Here is an 18,471-nt window from a genome sequence, read left to right on the forward strand (position 1 = left end):
TTTAGAATTTCAGCGCAAAAAAGCCTAATCGGTTCCCCCCCACCCCCACAATTGGCACCAATAATAGTAAGTGCTTTGCAGTATGGAACAAAGGTAAGGTTACCAGATTTTTTTCAATGAATCCGGGGACACTTTTCAACTTCAATGGATCTTGTTAGGGGACTGATTTGTAAATTTTGTTAGGGGATTGATTTGTAAATCAATGAATCCAGGGATACTTTTCAACTTCAATGGATTTTGTTAGGGGACTGATTTGTAAATCTGGGGACTGTCCCTGGGAAATGGGGACATCTGGTAACCTTAAACTAAGGCTGTGATGTTAAACACTCTTACTGGGAAGAAAAGTCCATTGAACTTAGGTCAAAGTAAACATGCTCAATTTTAGGGTGTGTTCACGCCTGTACTTTCAAAGCATAGTAATTTGGTTTGCAAAAACTTCAGCAATAGACTACTTTAGAGTATCATTCTGTACGATCCACACTGAAATATTAGGAATGAACTAAGGCTGCCCGAGGCAGAGAAGAAAAGTTCATACCAAACTTCTCTTGGCCAGGTTCAAACACTACCAGTGCTTTTCTTCTAGAAAAAAAAAAAGTTGCCCATACAGCATACTCTTGAGTAACCCCAGAAAAAAAGAACTGAACACTACAGCAATAAACCCAGTAGTTCCAGCACTAATTCACCTGCAAACAGCCAGTGTGAATGCACCTAACCAGTGCCGGATTAATGTATAAGCTAAACAAGCTGTAGCTTAGGGGATGTACATCCCGCATGTACATTTCCAAAATATAAGATAAAAAACAAATAAAATAAAACCTACATACAGCAACAGTGTTTTGTTTTGTGTAGGCTCCTATGATGTAAGTAATGGACCCCGCCTGCTAGCCTGCTCCCTAAAATATCACTGGTTTCCTCATTTCTACATCAATTACTTTGATAAAATACATATTTTGTTATGTGCAAATGGCTTTAGGTACTTGTTAGGTCCACAAATTACCATATAGCATATATTCAACACAAAAAACAGCGACAATTTGTTGTTGACAAAGGACAGCTGGACATATAAAGAGGCCCCATTACCTTCAGTAGCTTAGGGCCTCATCAAACCTAAATCTGGCCCTGCGCCTAACATAACATGATATCTGTTTCCCCTTTTATGCAAGAAGTACGAGAGTCAAATATGTTCGGAAATGTCAAGTGGTTTTACCTGATGCCAAGTAAGCCACAGAAGTGTCAGTCCGCATCTCTGGCTGGCAATTGTGTGGTTTGACGGAGCAGTGTGGCCATTGCTGCTTCAATAGCCCCTCTGCTTGTGCTGGCCAGGGTGGAGGTGTGTCAGGCAAGAACACTCATTCACTGTTTCAGCTCGTCCACACTTGCAAAGCCCTGTGCACAGAAAGCTTTCCGCTTGTCCCATGCTTTCTAGGCTTGGGTCCAAGTGGTTTTCTGTTTGCTTCACCGCTTTACCTAGGAAAACCCACTCTTATGTGCTAAATTAGAGCAAACATCAAATCCATGGGAAACCCAAGGTTTGTTCCGATTCAGCAGTAAAGAGCAGGTTTTCCTGGGCAAGTGGAAGTCTTGTTGCTGTCACAGCATAGTGGCATGGTTGCCACATGATCTAGCAGCTCCTGTGCTTGCCCATCCCCATTCCCCAAATGCCACCAGTGGTAGCTTCTGCTCATCCACAATTTGGTTGGGTCTGCTGTGAGTCTTCTCCCTGGAAGGGCCTCCTTGTTGATGGGAGAGCTCCTCCAGTGTCAAAAGCTGGGACACTTCTGCCTTATGCAACCCTGTCCATTGTGGTGGACCAGCGATTTGGATTGCTCTGCCCATGACTTGAGTAGCAATTGCAGAGCCAAACCAGTTCTTACAGCGCTTGAGCTAAGTTGTACCACCCCTTTAAGGTACTTCACACTAAAACCCTTTTTGAAGAAGCTGCTATATCAAACAGCTTTCATTTATATTTTTAAAGAACTGCTTCAGATGCTATGCTTTTCTTCCATGGAGATAGAAGAAGCCAAGGGTTTTTCCAGGGCAACAAAACAAAATCTCCTGCACTTCTGCAGTAACTTGTTTGAAGGCTGCTTACATTTCATTTCCTATGTTTAGGAACCTGAACCCAGGTCTAGACACAATGATTTTTATCATGATGAAAAACAGTGTTGTGCTTTTTCTATCTCCTTTCCATGTTTCTACTCCTTTACAGCAGGAAGGAGGCATCGCATCATTATATCTGCCTTTAATACTTTTTTCCTTTTATGTTTTTTTTTGGGGGGGCTGGGAGGCTTATGTAACCAAGACATATATATGTATATATTTAATTTCAGCTGCTGAATGAGCTGAGTGTGGTGGAAGCTGAGCTTCTCTTGAAGTCCTCCAGCTTGGCAGGAAGTTACACAACAGGATTGTGTGTTTGCATCGTTGCTGTCCTGAGACATTACCATGCTTGCCTCATTCTGAATCCAGACCAAACTGCTCAGGTTTTTGAAGGGTTTGTAGTGGTAATATTTTTCTAAGACTTCACAATGTTAATAGCTTTCTTACATGCTAGAAGTAGTGCATTCTCAGTTTGCAAACAGTGTTTAGTATTGCTTGAAAAGTCTGTGGTAAACACAAAACTTTTGTCTAGCCACGAATGCAAATGTACATTGCTGTTGCCTCCGGAGGGCTCCCCCTGCTTCGGGTGACAGGCTGCCGCCCCAAGCCTCGCGCGCCCGTCGGGACCTCCCGCTTCGGGTGACAGGCTGCCGCCCCAAGCCTCACGCGCCCGTCGGGACCTCCCGCCGGGCGCGCAAGGCTTGCAGCCTGTCGCCCCAAGCACGGAGAGCCCTCCGGAGGGCTCCCCGTGCTTCGGGCGACAGGCTGCCGCCCCAAGCCTCGCGCGCCCGTCGGGACCTCCCGCCGGGCGCGCAAGGCTTGCAGCCTGTCGCCCCAAGCACGGAGAGCCCTCCGGAGGGCTCCCCGTGCTTCGGGCGACAGGCTGCCGCCCCAAGCCTCGCGCGCCCGTTGGGACCTCCCGCCGGGCGCGCAAGGCTTGCAGACACTCGCCCGAAGCACGGGGAGCCCTCCGGAGGGCTCCCCGTGCTTCGGGCGACAGGCTGCTGCCCCAAGCCTCACGCGCTCGGCGGGACCTCCCGCGGGGCGCGCAAGGCTTGCAGACACTCGCCCGAAGCACGGAGAGGCCTCCGGAGGGCTCCCCGTGCTTCGGGCGACAGGCTGCTGCCCCAAGCCTCACGCGCTCGGCGGGACCTCCCGCCGGGCGCGCAATGCTTGCAGACACTCGCCCGAAGCACCCTCCGGAGGGCTCCCCGTGCTTCGGGCGACAGGTTGCCGCGCCAAGCCTCACGCGCTCGGCGGGACCTCCCGCCGGCGCGCAAGGCTTGCGGACACTTGCCGGGGCTGCAGGCTGCTGCCCGCAAGCCTTGTGAGCCCGCGGGAACTCCCGCAGGGCTTGCAAGGCTTGCGGATAGCTTCCTGAAGCCTGGAGAGCGAGAGGGGTCGGTGCGCACCGATGCCTCTCGCTCTCCAGGCTTCAGCGAAAGCTTGCATTCGCACCATAGGATGCACACACATTTCCCCTTCATTTTTGGAGGGGAAAAAGTGCGTCCTATGGTGCGAAAAATACGGTACCTGATGCACCTTTATCTCTCAGGCTGCATATACATGACATTTTGTTATAAAATCAGTGAAGACTGGGGAAATTGCTTTTTGAGCAGGGTATAAATAAAAAAATATTATTGTTATTATTATTATACCTCGGGTTACATACGAAACAAAATGAAATATAAGCAGAGCCAGCAGAAACTATTAACCATAAACACAGATGACCAGCTTCAGTCTAGTGGTGTGGACCCCTTCCACCCAGTGAACATGTGAGTAGAAGTACAGTGGTACCTTGGGTTACATACGCTTCAGGTTACATACACTTCAGGTTACAGACTCCGCTAACCCAGAAATAGTACCTCAGGTTAAGAACTTTGCTTCAGGATGAGAACAGAAATCACACTCTGGTGGCGCGGCGGCAGCAGGAGGCCCCATTAGCTAAAGTGGTGCTTCAGGTTAAGAACAGTTTCAGGTTAAGAACAGACCTCCAGAGCGAATTAAGTTCTTAACCCGAGGTACCACTGTATTATTATTCTACATAGTCCAAACACAACCTTGATCGAGGTTGTTCCTGCAAATCTAATTTCACTCAAAAAAATTAATAAATACAAGCGCATTTCAGATTGGTTATGCATTACCCTGCAGTGTGTTCAGGTGAAAACAGATTTGGCAGTCCCAGCAATGGGTGGGCCACCGGACTAATGTGTATATGCTGTTGCCGCTTCCTTCTTCATTCACCTGAGGCATGTGCAGGGAGGAAAAGGAGTAGATAACCTAATCAAGGGGAAAGTTTCCAAACATGTATCAAGTAACCCCACCTAGCCTTATGACGACAGGATCTAGAATCAATCTAGATTGAACACAGCATGTTGAGGATAAGCAGGGATGATTCTGGATTGAGAAAATTTACATTTTTGTGGTTCAGATCGGTTAATGTGCATGTAGCCTCGCCTTCCCTGAGGAGCTGGCCGTGTGCCTGCTCTGAACTCCTTTCTGTGAATGCTCTGAACTCCTTCAGGAATTCAAATGTAATTAGTAAAGGGACTTATACTGGGATTTGTTGGATGAATTCATGCCATTAGGAAATTTTTGATTACTGGCATTTAGATAATGGTGCTTCAGTTTATTTTCCTTAAAACTACACATCTTCTACTTATTTTTGGAGCTCGTTTAATACTAATAGATTCCTCTGAAGGAATCTTGAGAATTGTTGTATTCTATGAGGTTGATGAGAATTGTGTGTTAGGCATGCTCATCTCCTTCCACTTAAGTACCACAATTATTAGGCTCTAAAGAGGATCAAATTAATTAAAGCCCCACGCCAGTAGGTAGGAAAGTCCATGGTGCATTTTTTCTCTTTACTAAATAATCTGAAGGACTCCCAAGTGCATTGGAAAAAAAGAGATGGTTAGATAAAAGGGAAAGTAAGCTCTTTATATAGGATGAGATGTAAACAGCATCCTCCTTTAGCTCAGAATGGTGATTTAGAAACACACAGTGTTAAACTTCTCAGCTCTGAAATATATGAAGGGACTATACCACTCTCTGTCATCAGCCCTGCATGATTTTCTTCTCTTTTTACAGATTATGTGGTGTTGTCAAACACGTTGTTAATCCATCAGAATGCTCTTCCCCAGAAAGATGTATTTTAGCCTATCTCTATGATCTCTACATGTCCTGTAGCCATCTCAGAAGCAAATTTGGAGATCTTTTCAGGTTGGTAGCCACAAGCTCTTCTTTTCAAAATTTGATCTAAAAAGTTGGTGTGTATTCATACATTAACATACATGGATATATTAATTGCTCCTTGTATTCATTCTCTGCCTTGTATATATTCTCTGCCTTCGCCTGTTTTTATTTCTGTTCCTACAAAGCAGGTTCTAGTTTGAAAACTCGAAAACTTGTTTCTACCCCTGGTTTCATCTAAGTAGTTATTTTTGGTGGGGCTTACTTGTAGACATGTTTGTGTGTTACAGTCTGGGGAGAACTTTTGTCCCCAAGCCACCCATTCATTTCCCTATTGATGTAAATTAATGTGTTTGTTTGAATGCAGTACAGTGGTACCTTGGTTCTCAAATGCCTTGGTATTCAAACAACTTGGAACCCAAGCACTGCAAACCTGGAAGTAAGTGTTCCGGTTTGCGAACTTTTTTCGGAAGCTGAATGTTTTGGGTGCTACACTTCCAATTTGAGTGTTATTCTGAGGTCTGTCTGTTTTTGCTTTTTTTTGCATATTTTTTTTTGCAGCTCTTTTTGTTTTGCTTTTGTGACTGTGTGGAACCCAGTTCAGCTACTGATTGATTGATTGTGTGACTGCAGTACATTGTTTATTGCTTTCATTTTATGGATCAATGGTCTTGTTAGTTAGTAAAATTCATGTTAAATTGCTGTTTTAGGGGTTGTTTTTAAAAGTTTGGAATGGATTAATCCATTTTGCATTACTTTCTAGATGCAGCTGCTGGGTGACCTTGGGCTGTTCACACTTCTCTGAAGTCTCTCAGCCCCACTCACCTCACAGAGTGTTTGTTGTGGGGGAGGAAGGGAAAGGAGAATGTTAGCTGCTTTGAGACTCCTTAGGGTAGTGATAAAGTGGGATATCAAATCCAAACTCTTCTCTCTCTTCTATGGGAAAGCGCGCCTTGGTTTTGGAACTCTTTGGTTTTGGAATGGACTTCCTGAACGGATTAAGTTTGAGAACCAAGGTACCACTGTATCTTGCTCACTGCCCCATGGACTCATACAAGCCCACCCAGTCCTGAGAAAATCTGAGGCTTTTTCTCCACTTACCACCCCCAATAGAAATTGGAGGGTGGCAACAAGAGAAATGGTAGACTCCCCATTTAAAAAACACTGGAACATATTTTTAGAACACAAGATCCTTGGGGAAATGAAAAAGGTCTTCATCTGGTGGCCCTAAATACCACAATGTAGCTGTCAGGGGAGCATCTCAGTGGAGCATGCTTTGTAACAGGGGCACCATCACTGAAAAGACCCTCTCCATGGTAGCTGCCCACCTTCCCTCATTTGGCTGGTGCACATGAAGGAGGGAGATGCACCCCCCCCCTTCTCTTTCAGGTGCACTAAAATTGAAGACTTCCAGAATTGATTAACCATTGTTTCCCATTTCATCCAAGCAGGGGAACTATGAATACTGGGATTAGAACAAAATCACACCTTAAACCGTAGTTTGAAGTTGATTTGAGTGTTTGGGCACAAGGCTCATCCCTATCTTGTCTTAATAAGCCAAGATGTATGCATCCAAACCAGACCAAAACACTGTATAATGCAGTGTTATTAAATTACTACAATGTTAGAAAATTATAATTTAATAATTTAGACAGATTTCCCCCAGAACCCAGGATTGTAAAATGCCCCAACCTCTTCCTAGAAACCAGGATTGGTACACTTTTAAATTTGTATATTACTATAATGAATTTCAGTCTCAAATTTCTATTCTCTTGAATGATTTCTGTGTTTTATGCCTATTTAACCTACAGAGTTGGTGTCTTCAGAAAGTGTGCCCATACTTAAATAGGTAGAAGTCCTGGTCTCCAAATGGTGATATTCCATAAATAGAAGAATTTATTTAGTAAAGCAAAGGCACAGAATAATTTGAGAAGTGCTTTGTTTTTTGTTATCCTATATCTATTGCCTACTGCAATTCACTACTTGAAACAGAAGGCTTAATCCATCTTTACACTTCAAACAGCAAAAAACCTAGTGCTTTTATACCGAAGACATTTAATCTTACTGTATTTTGACTCACGTAAGAGTTAATTCACTTGACTTAATTGTATGAATTTTGGCTTTGCTGCTTTGAGGAGCTGTGCCTTTAAGTTTCCAGTCAAATCATTAGAAAACTCCCGTATTATCTCTGATGAGCAATTGCAGTAGATTTGTAAGCAGAAGTGTCCAATATCATTCTCCCTGCTATATTAAAATAGCTTTCTAATAAGCCCATGGCTTTCCACACAGAGTAAAACATTGAATATCTTAACATTTGAAATTTATTTGAAGTTTGAGTCTTACCTATATCTTACTTCAGGCTTTTAGCCTTTCCCCTGTACAAAATGTCCCATGCAGTTCGCATGTAAAAAGCCTGTGACTTCCTATTTAAGCGTTGCAATTTTAACTAAACTTCCCCTTTTAAAGAATAAACTGTCTCATTTTCTGTATGAATTGTATCTTCAAAATCTTCCAGAACTTGTCATGAAAAAAGCCCATTGTGATCCAGCAGCGTTTAGTGGGTTGCTTTTTTAAAAAAATAAGTACTGTTGCAACACTCTAAATTTTCCAGTATAAACAAGTTGTCTTTAAGGAGCATTCGAAGTGTTTCATAAAATCTGTGACTGAGAAAGCATGAGGGCTGTTTGGCAAGGCAGAAGCTAACAAATTTGCTATTCCGATTTAAGAAAGAATAACACTTGGCTGATGGAATTTGGAGTCCAATATCTGGAAGGTCAAAGGGTTCTCTATTCCTGATTTTTAAAAGGTGTTGTTGTTAAAGTTTTTACATCAAATTTAAGGTACATAAAAGTAAAACATACAGAACAATATTAATAACAAACAAGTGTGGGACAATCAAATTTTAATCAATGACAAATAGGTTCCATTCCTGATTTAGACAGACTCCAATTCCTGCCTTCATCTACCCACTCTCTTCTGTGCCCCACAATGCAGAGAAAACACTGCTTTCAGTCTTAACTCTATCTCATCTTCCTCTTCCCTTATAATTTGCATCACTATGGCTTCTACTGCTTGTTACTTTATCTTATCTCTTCCATCCATGGAACATCTTGCTTCTGCACTGTTCTGGCCATGGGCTGGCACCTGTGGCACATATGGCTTCTGTCCAGGGGTTGACCCAGGATATTTTGCCACTTGAGGCAGGACCCCCTCTGCCCCCCCCCGACATCTGGAAACGGCCAGGGGAAGCCCCCGCACACTGCCTCACTGTGCCTCATTGGTGGGCTGGCCCTGAATCTGTCCATGCAGCACTCTAAAAGCACATCGTGATTTCAGGTCTCGCTTGAACCAATGGTGTATTGGTAATGATATTTTAGAGGAAACTGCATGTAAGCTGCTCTGAGAGACTAATCTCTGTGGAATTGGCGTATATTGGTTGGAGCAAAACTCAAGTTATTTGCACCTAGGTCCTGTTGAAATAGATGGGACAAGTTAACCATGATTTCATACTTCTTTCGATGTGTCCAAAGTGTGACTAACAGTCTGAGCCTCTGGACAATGGAAGAAAGCAACAAGGGCATCATGTACCTGGGAGCATTGTTGTTTGGTCTGTGAATATTAGTGGTCACCCAGTTGCTGCTGCTGTGGTTAGTCAAATCACTTGGATAGGGCAGTTTCATTAATGCAGTTTCATTACTACTCCAAACCAGTAATGCCAGAACTCCCTAGATCAGGCTTCCTCAAACTCGGCCCTCCAGATGTTTTGAGACTACAATTCCCATCATCCCTGACCACTGGTCCTGCTAGCTAGGGATCATGGGACTTGTAGGCCAAAAACATCTGGAGGGCTGAGTTTGAGGAAGCCTGCCTAGATCCTATCAACAAATATGATATTGTTAAGGACTCAGCTAGACGGGGAAAGAAAAAGCGATTTATATGCGTGTATGTGCAATATGTGTATGTGCTGGATGAATCCCAAGCTGGAATTAAGATTGCCGGAAGAAATATCAACAACCTCAGATATGCAGATGACACAACCTTGATGGCAGAAAGTGAGGAGGAATTAAAGAACCTTTTAATGAGGGTGAAAGAGGAGAGCGCAAAATATGGTCTGAAGCTCAACATCAAAAAAACGAAGATCATGGCCACTGGTCCCATCACCTCCTGGCAAATAGAAGGGGAAGAAATGGAGGCAGTGAGAGATTTAACTTTCTTGGGCTCCATGATCACTGCAGATGGTGACAGCAGCCACGAAATTAAAAGACGCCTGCTTCTTGGGAGAAGGGCAATGACAGGCCTAGACAGCATCTTGAGAAGTAGAGACGTCACCTTGCCAATAAAGGTCCGTATAGTTAAAGCCATGGTTTTCCCAGTAGTGATGTATGGAAGTGAGAGCTGGACCATAAAGAAGGCTGATCGCCGAAGAATTGATGCTTTTGAATTTTGGTGCTGGAGGAGACTCTTGAGAGTCCCATGGACTGCAAGAAGATCAAACGCATCCATTCTTAAGGAAATCAGCCCTGAGTGCTCACTGGAAGGACAGATCGTGAAGCTGAGGCTCCAGTACTTTGGCCACCTCATGAGAAGAGAAGACTCCCTGGAGAAGACACTGATGCTGGGAAAGATGGAGGGCACAAGGAGAAGGGGGCGACAGAGGACGAGATGGTTGGATAGTGTTTTCGAGTCAGCATGAGTCTGACCAAACTGCGGGAGGTAGTGGAGGACAGAGGTGCCTGGCGTGCTCTGGTCCATGGGGTCGCGAAGAGTCAGACACGACTAAACGACTAAACAACAACAAATGTGCAATATACCTTTGTGCCACCGGATGGTGACGTTGAATCCCATTTCCCCCCCACCTGTTTTCCCTGTTTAAATTTACAACGCTTTAAACTGAAACACTTCTTTGATGTGTCTAGATTCAGCCCTACTATTACTTTCCCCCACATCTTTTGGAGCTGTTATGCAGTATTGGTACATTGTGGGGGTTGGGGGTGGTACAGAGGATTCTTTTTGCAAATGTACCACCAGTACCGTTTTCTCCTGTTATCAGTTTTGGAACTGGATGTTTCTGTAGTATTGGAATGCTGCTTTAGTTCAAACTCCTGTATCATAGCACTGGCATTTTTGGAATGGCAGTAACTCTTAATCTGCCTGCTTCATTTCACAAAACATTTCACATAACTTAAAGAAGGAAAAGAGCCTTGATATGTGTTTATTATGAGCATGAGGTTGGTGTCCTTCCAAGCTGAATACACCCTGAACTACCCAGTTGCAACCAACCTTTTGAATAAACACTGGACAGAGTATGTTTGTAGATTTGTCAGCTGTTAATTATTTCAGGGGCAGGTGGTCGTGATCAGGATTTTTCAAGACTGGGAGGTCCAGAGGCTGAAGATTAATTTGAAACTTTGCTTCATTCTCTTCTTATTCCCCCCATGCCCATCCCCCAGAGGGCTTGAAGGAAGTCTGTAAATGAGTTTCTGGATGCTGTTTTTTTAATTTAAAAAAATCTGAAATCTTGGCCAAAACCTTTCTTTTGTACATTATGTGAAGTGACATCGCACATAGAATAGGGCTGTAGCCTTCCAGCCCTTGACACTCAGTAGAAGAATAGCTTCCTGTCTAGGGGTCCTTCCTTGAGGTACATCCTCCATCTTGTTTTTATATATATATATTATTCTGGCAGAACATCTCACATCCAGATCTTCTTGCATACTGAAAACATTATCAGATTCTCTCCTAGTTGTGCTACTGCGTACACCTGGCAACAACCAGGAAGAAGGCCTTTTCTGTGGTGGCACCAACACTCTAGAATGGTCTCACCTGAGAGAACCAACTTTGTTACAGTGTCAGCATGTTAAAAACTTCCTTGTTCAGCATGGCCGTTGTTGGCTATTAATACTAGCCACTGTAGAATTTTAAGTATTTTTCACTGATGGTTTGATTAGGTTTTAATTTTAATTTGTATATTTTTGGCATTATATTTTATATTACTGTACACTGTCTTGAAATGCCTGTTCAACAGGCAGTACATAAAACATGTGATTAAATATAAAGCTAAAAGGGTAAGCACTGCTGTTGATTTTCCTGTTACTACTAATACAAAAGTGTTTTAGATGAGTTTTGTGATTAATTTAGACATAATTGTATGATTTATTGCACTGATTAAAACTGAGATCCAGCTTGAGAACTATGAAGTTGTGTGAGTGATGAACTACCAAGCATATCGAGCATCTAATCCAAGCCGAAAGATTTTGCGGTGCCCAGATTTTGCAGTTGCACTGCTGACTTCAGAATTTGGCTAATCAATTTTTCTCCCAATGTAGGTATATATCTGACTTCTTTGACAAGCCCATTCAGGTGCTTAAAATTTGAAAGCCAGTGTGCTTAGTAACCTGAGAAATATACAAAATATTGGGTAGCTATTTAAATCATATTTCAATAAACATTTGATAGGCCAAAGACACCTGAATTCTGCAAAGTGTTTGTACTTTCCTCCCTAACTCTTCCCTTTTCCTTTATTTTAGTAGTGCCTGCTCAAAAGTGAAGCAAACCATCTATAGCAATGTTCAGCCCTCAAACTCCAACTTGTTATGGGATCCAGAGTTCATGTTGGATTTTATTGAGAATCCCTCAATCCACAGCCTCAATTATTCAATGTTGGGCAAGATCTTGAATGACAATCCACCTAGTCGCTATAGTTTTGTGTGTAATGCACTGATGAATGTATGCATGGGCCACCAAGATACAGGCAGGTAAGGTGACATTGCAGAGACCAAGCTGCCTCTTTGAACATTAAATTCCCCTCCCTCCCTCCCTCCCTCCCTCCCTCCCTTCTTTTAAAAATCTTAGTGAAAAGGGGAAAAAACTTGAGCTCTGCTCGCTCATGTTATGGGTTGTCTTGACTCACTAGTTGCAGACTAGTTTGGGTTAAGGAGCATAAAGGTAAAGGTAAAGGGACCCCTGACCATTAGGTCCAGGCGTGGCCAACTCTGGGGTTGTGGCGCTCATCTCACTTTACTGGCTGAGGGAGCCGGCGTACAGCTTCCAGGTCATGTGGCCAGCATGACTAAGCCGCTTCTGGCAAACCAGAGCAGCACACGGAAACGCCGTTTACCTTCCCGCTGGAGCGGTACCTGTTTATCTACTTGCATTTTGACATGCTTTTGAACTGCTAGGTTGGCAGGAGCAGGGACCGAGCAACGGGAGCTCACCCCGTCGTGGGGATTCGAACCGCTGACCTTCTGATCAGCAAGTCCTAGGCTCTGTGGTTTAGACTACAGTGCCACCCGCGGCCCTTGTTAAGGAGCATACTGGTGGTCTCAATAGCTCAGTAGGTTAAAGTGTGCTGATGTAACACCAAGGTTGCAGGTCCGATCCCTGTATACAACAGTTGCATATTCCTGCCTTGCAGGGGGGTTGGACTAGATAATCCTCAGGATCCCTTCCAACTCTACAATTCTACGATTCTATGACTACTGAAATATCTATCTATCATCTATCTATCATCTATCTATCTATCTATCTATCTATCTATCTATCTATCTATCTATCTATCATCTATCTATCTATCTATCTATCTATCATCTATCTATCTATCATCTATCTATCTATATCTATCTATCATCTATCTATCTATCTATCTATCTATCTATCTATATCTATCTATCTATCTATCTATCAATCTATCTATCATCTATCTATCTATCTATCATCTATCATCTTGTTGTCAGTCAATTAGCATTAACTTATCTTTTCTGTTTTCTTCTAGAATCAACGACATTGCCAATTTGTGTGCAGAGTTAACTGCTTGCTGCACAGTGCTAAGCTCGGAATGGCTAGGGGTCTTGAAAGCCCTTTGCTGTTCGTCAAACCATGTCTGGGGGTTTAATGACCTTCTCTGCAGTGTGGATGTAAGTGCAGAAAATGCTTCTATCAATAGATAAGTACCTATATCTTTACTATGGCTGGCCATCTGGAATTATCACATAACCAAGCCTTGGTTTTTTTAATTTTGTATAGCAGATGTTTTGGTAATTTTATATTGGAAGCAAAGTAGAAACAATTCCAAGAAATAAAAGGGGAAAATATTTTGAAGAGTTATAAACTTAGTTTATAACTTAGTTATGAACAACTCATTGTATTTTCTCTTATTTCCACCTTTGTGACATTTTCACTAATGTTCATTAGAGATTCATGAATGGATCTAATAGAATGTATGTTGGCTACCTGCAACCTACCCGCAACTAGGCCTCAGATTATGCAGACCAGTGGAATTTTACTATTTGAAATAAAGGGGATGACAGTCACTTTTGTCCTCTATGTGACTAACACCCACATACATAAGATATTTTCTGCTCTCATAACGTAACCCCCAAGGAGGCTCAGAAATAATATTTGGCCCCATGGTTTCGCCCCATCACTAACATACGCAGTCCTGACAGCCAATGCTAAAATGAGGCTTTAAATAAACAGCGGACCTTTTCTGGTATAATGGGCTTCTACATGCATACCCTTGTGTCTGCTTTTGATGCAATTTCTCATTGCATCTCATCTTGGTTAGTTTAAGAACTGTGGTTAAAGAACCAAGGTCAGGGATGGCTAGCCTGTTCCCCATCCCACCCCCACCCCCACCCCCCACCTCCCACCCCCAAAACACCCTTACCTGCAACCTTCTGTTGGAGAGAGACTTCCTCAGATGTCCTCCTTCTCCTTTACGAAGATAACTGGGGCAGTAGGCCATGGTTCCCTGTCTTGCTACAACATGCGGCAATGAAGCTGTTTCAGTGCAGCGATGCAAGGAACATTTCTCACTGCAGTGACAACTGCGTGGACTCTCTTTGTCTCACTATGCTGTGCTGTGGTTGCCTTAACTGTTGGGACATGTTGTTTCCTTCCTCCCTTTTCTTAGGTAAGGACAATACTCTTTCATTTGTTCTCAGGGCCAGCAGTACGCTGCCTAATCTGATTTCACTACCTAGCGATGTCATCAGCTTTGCTTATCTGACTAGCTGGGTTCATACAGTGGAGAAAGTACAAAATAGCACAGAAGAAACAACTCAGGATGTGTACACACCATATGCGTAAAGTTTTAAAGCACATGACAAACCCCCAAAGAATCCTGGGAACTGTAGTTTGTTAAGGGTGCTTGGAATTGTAGCTTGGTAAAGGGGAAACTGCTGTTCCCTGAATCCTTTGGGGTGAGCCATGTGCTTTAAATGTATAGTAAATTAGAGTTCCCGTGAATAAGTTAATGCCATCTGGAATTCCATCTGTTACAGCCAACAAACTATGGCTTGCAATTCTGGTTTGGAGGGCATGTTTGCTTGGACAGAAGTAACGATATCCAATCCAAAGTTTATTGGTCAACCAAGTTCAGGTTATAGCCAAAAAAAATAAAAATGAAAATTAAATTTAAAAAAAATCTAGGAAAGAAAGAGCAAACAGATTTTAACAGGCAAGTGAAGGTAATAAAAACAGCATAATAAAGCCTTTGCAATAAAGCGCATGTAATACACAGAACATGCAAAGGTAAAAGCATGCACATGCACAGCTAACTATAAATGATGGTTTGGTATGAAAGGGGAAGTGCAGAAATTGCTAAAACTCACTGAAAGAAAAAAAATGCAATATATGCCATTCCTAGGTAGGGTTGGTAAAGATCTTTGTCTGAAACCATGGAGAGCACCTGTCAGGAATTACATTAGACACAACTGATAAAATAGAGCAATGGACTGACTCGGTATAAGGCAACTTTCTGTGTTATGTGTGAGAGGAAGATATCCACACCCCTAGGACTCATTCACGTAATCCTAAATCATGGTTTCTTGTTGTGTCTGAACCAGTCCCCAGCCTTTGCCACACACACACACACACACACACACACACACACACTGTCTTTTATGCATAGTCTTTTTTGTTTAGTTTTCCAAAAAAGAAACGAAAACAAATACAGCCAAACAGTACAAAATATAATCATAATAAATCAAGGCAACATGTTTTATACATACAAATGAGGGAAAGGGGATGGGATGGCTGATGATCGAGATTCCAGAATAACCTGGTGCTCAGACATTCAAGCAAACAGATCTGTATCAAGGGTCCAGATATCAGGTAATTTCTCCATCTTTCTTGTGCTTGTGGGAGGTCACCTTCTCATTTGCTGCCAGCTGAGTCATGATTGTGGGAGTGGATTTCTCCTTTCAGTATAGAAGACACAAACTGATTAATTAGAACTGCTTAATTAGCAACATTTTTATCCTTTTTTGCCCTTTAAGGTGAGTGACCTGTCGTTCCATGATTCATTGGCTACCTTTGTTGCAATCCTCATAGCCCGGCAATGTTTCTTCCTAGAGGATGTTGTTCAGCATGTTGCACTTCCTTCTTTACTTACAGCAGGTGAGTGACATCTTGAAAACCACACTTTGCTCTTCGAACTGGAAGGCAAAAATGGTTCCGTGTATGGATGGTAAATCATATAAAACCATTTTCTGGAGTCTAGGGATTTTTCTTCCTTTTTTTAAAGCATAGATAAGCAGGGTGCTCTAAATGTGTTTGGCTGATTAAGTGTAGTGGTCATGTATTTACATAGCTGGGACTGAACTGCAGAACTACATGGCTGGACTGAATTATGTAGGACTCAAAGATTCTGTACATGCTAATCTTATTTCACATCTTAGATTATCCATTCTTCTCTATTTCTGCAGTCTTCATCTTTTCCCCACCCCACACTCCTTCCTTCTTTCTATCTTCCCTTCTTTCTTAGACTGCAAGCTACACACATTTACTGGGGAGCAAGTCCTCTTCAACTCTGCTGGACTTACTTCTGAGTAGACATGCCTAGGATTGCACTCAAGGCGTCAAAAGCCAAGTGTGAAACCAACAACCACCACCTTTCCCTGGATATCGAAAGGTGCTGCTTTGCCCTGCTAGATTAGGCAAAGTGGATAACGTAACCGAAAAGCAAATCTGGAGGCCAGGATTCTCTCCTGAGCAAAAGTTGTTTTACTCACTCTTCAGTCGAAGAGCTCGCCAGTAGTATGATTTTGTATAGACATTGTGAGAACAGAATGCTGGACTGAATGGGCCATTGACTTGATCCAGCAGGTTCTTCTTATGTTCAGTACTGGAGTAGTGGTAGTTTAAGATATTAAAAACCAAGCAGACAGCCACCCCAAAGCCCCACAACTTCCTGGTTGTGGTGAGGGTGGAAAGACAGAAACATCTGGGGTGGTTGAAACGGAAATGGGGAGCAATGGAACCACGCCAGTAAGCCGCTTCCTGTTCTGTCTATATAGCTTGGTGCTATTTTGTTTTTAAAGCACTTTGTTTCTTCATTGCTTGCTTACACTATAAATCCACATTATGACTCCAAGCCTCAGTTTTGGGGAACAATGGGTAGCACTTCTGTTGTCTTCTGCTGCTTCTGTGAACACACCGCAAGCTGAGTTGAAGGCAAATTCAGCTTTATTCTTGATGAGGCCTGGGAGCCACACAAAGCAGCAACTGACTCCTCCAGCCAGGGCACACCTCTAACTCAGCTGTCCAGGTTTCTAACAGTTTCTCTTAAAGGGGCCACATGTTGGGTATTAGTTTGATGATGCATACCTTACAAACAGCCAGGGTTCAGTTTTGGGAAGAGCCAAAGTTCATTTGGGTGGGCCTGAGAGTGAGGGGCTTTGGGACCTCAGCTGTTTGTTCCAAAGTCCATGGGAATGGGGTCAATGTTGTCCTTACTTCTGTAATCAAGCAATTTTTGCCAGTTTGCTACCAGGCAGGTACAAGGTTCTTGTGTTAATTCACAAAGCCCTAACCAACTTGGCCCAAAGTACTTGAAGAACTTTCTGATCCCTTATTGTCCACCTCAATTATTTATATTGTCTGATGGAGCACTTCTGATGGTTCACCATGCCCCTGAGGTTTGGCCAGCTTTTGTTAGGGACCAAGGCTTGAGTGTGGCAGTCCCTGTACTGTGGCACTTCCTGCCGCTAGAGGAATAATCCTAGTCGCCTTTTACACATTGCCTATAAACAGTGTTGTTTAGACAGACCTTTGAAATTTGAATTTTCTTTTATCCAAACAGTATTTATGGATGTTTTTACTAATGTGTTATTTTAAGTTTTTATGGTTGTTGCAATTTTTGCATGGTGTACACTGTACTGTATTTTTATGACAGTTTTACAAATATTTAAAATAAGTAAGTAAATTATTTCTGCTGGTTTTGGTTTTCTGCCAGCATGTTGCAAAGTTATGAGCTGTAGTCATCTTCCCACACTCTGATGGCATTACATTATGATGTCTCTGGAATTTTTGGCTTTTTCTCAGCTTTGACATTATTTGTGCTCGTCATCCAGACAAGCTTTTTTTTTTTTACACTTTTTTCCTGACACTTCTTGTTTGCCCACAAGTAAATCTTGATAACATTCTCTTCTTTTACCCAGTTAAGCTGCAGAAAAATCTCATGCTCACATTTTTCATATTTCTTATTTTCTTTCACAAGCCGCCTTGTCAACACGCACCTGCTAAACAAACCCAACATGTGTGTGTGTGTGTGTGTGTTTCAAATAAAACAATTGTTAGAAAAAGTTAAGAGAGCAATGCGGTGTTGACTAAAATAACATTTAAATGAAAAATTGTTTGGATCATTGTTTTGCAGAGCATTAATATTTTTCTCAGTATTGCTGTTCAAGCTATTACTTTCTATGTTTGCTTGATAAAAGTGTTATGAATTAGATTCAAACTTCTGCTCAGATAAAATATTGGGAATCAAATGCTAGTTTCCAGTAGTATAATGATTGGTTCGCATCCTTTCCCCACAGCTTGTGGAGATCCAGATGCTGAGCCTGGGGCAAGGATGACGTGCAGGCTTCTCTTCCACCTCTTTCAAACACCTGAGGTTTCCTTGCTGCCTACTGGTAAGTACTTCAAATCTATTTCCAGACCTTCTGTCTTGCCTTTGTGTTCCAGTTTCTCAGAGGAATTTTATAATGCTGACTCCAAAGGTTCACTTGGCAAAGGAGAATGGGAGGCTATTTTTGTGTCTTTGTTTTTGTTTTGATTATGTATTTTGTGTTTTTTTTAATTGTAATTCTGTGCTGTGAACCGCCCTGTAAAGGGCAGGTGGCACTGTGGTCTAAACCACTGAGCCTCTTGGGCTTGCCGATCAGAAGGTAGGTGGTT

At 42.6% G+C, this 18,471-nt stretch overlaps 1 protein-coding gene across 5 annotated transcripts in view; it reads left to right on the plus strand.

The window, feature by feature from the left end:
• The window catches only part of MED12L (mediator complex subunit 12L), a 187,995-nt gene that overhangs the window by 122,276 nt on the left and 47,248 nt on the right, over positions 1–18,471 (plus strand). For all 5 annotated transcript variants that reach the window (XM_053390283.1, XM_053390285.1, XM_053390286.1 and 2 more), the window contains 6 exons: positions 2,331–2,494; positions 5,191–5,322; positions 11,820–12,047; positions 13,064–13,205; positions 15,570–15,690; positions 18,111–18,206. In XM_053390283.1, coding sequence (XP_053246258.1) covers positions 2,331–2,494; positions 5,191–5,322; positions 11,820–12,047; positions 13,064–13,205; positions 15,570–15,690; positions 18,111–18,206 — 883 coding nt within the window. The remainder of the gene's footprint in view (positions 1–2,330; positions 2,495–5,190; positions 5,323–11,819; positions 12,048–13,063; positions 13,206–15,569; positions 15,691–18,110; positions 18,207–18,471) is intronic.

This window comes from Podarcis raffonei, chromosome 5 (assembly GCF_027172205.1).
Source record: "Podarcis raffonei isolate rPodRaf1 chromosome 5, rPodRaf1.pri, whole genome shotgun sequence".
In the NCBI taxonomy this organism is placed as follows: Eukaryota; Metazoa; Chordata; class Lepidosauria; order Squamata; family Lacertidae; genus Podarcis; species Podarcis raffonei.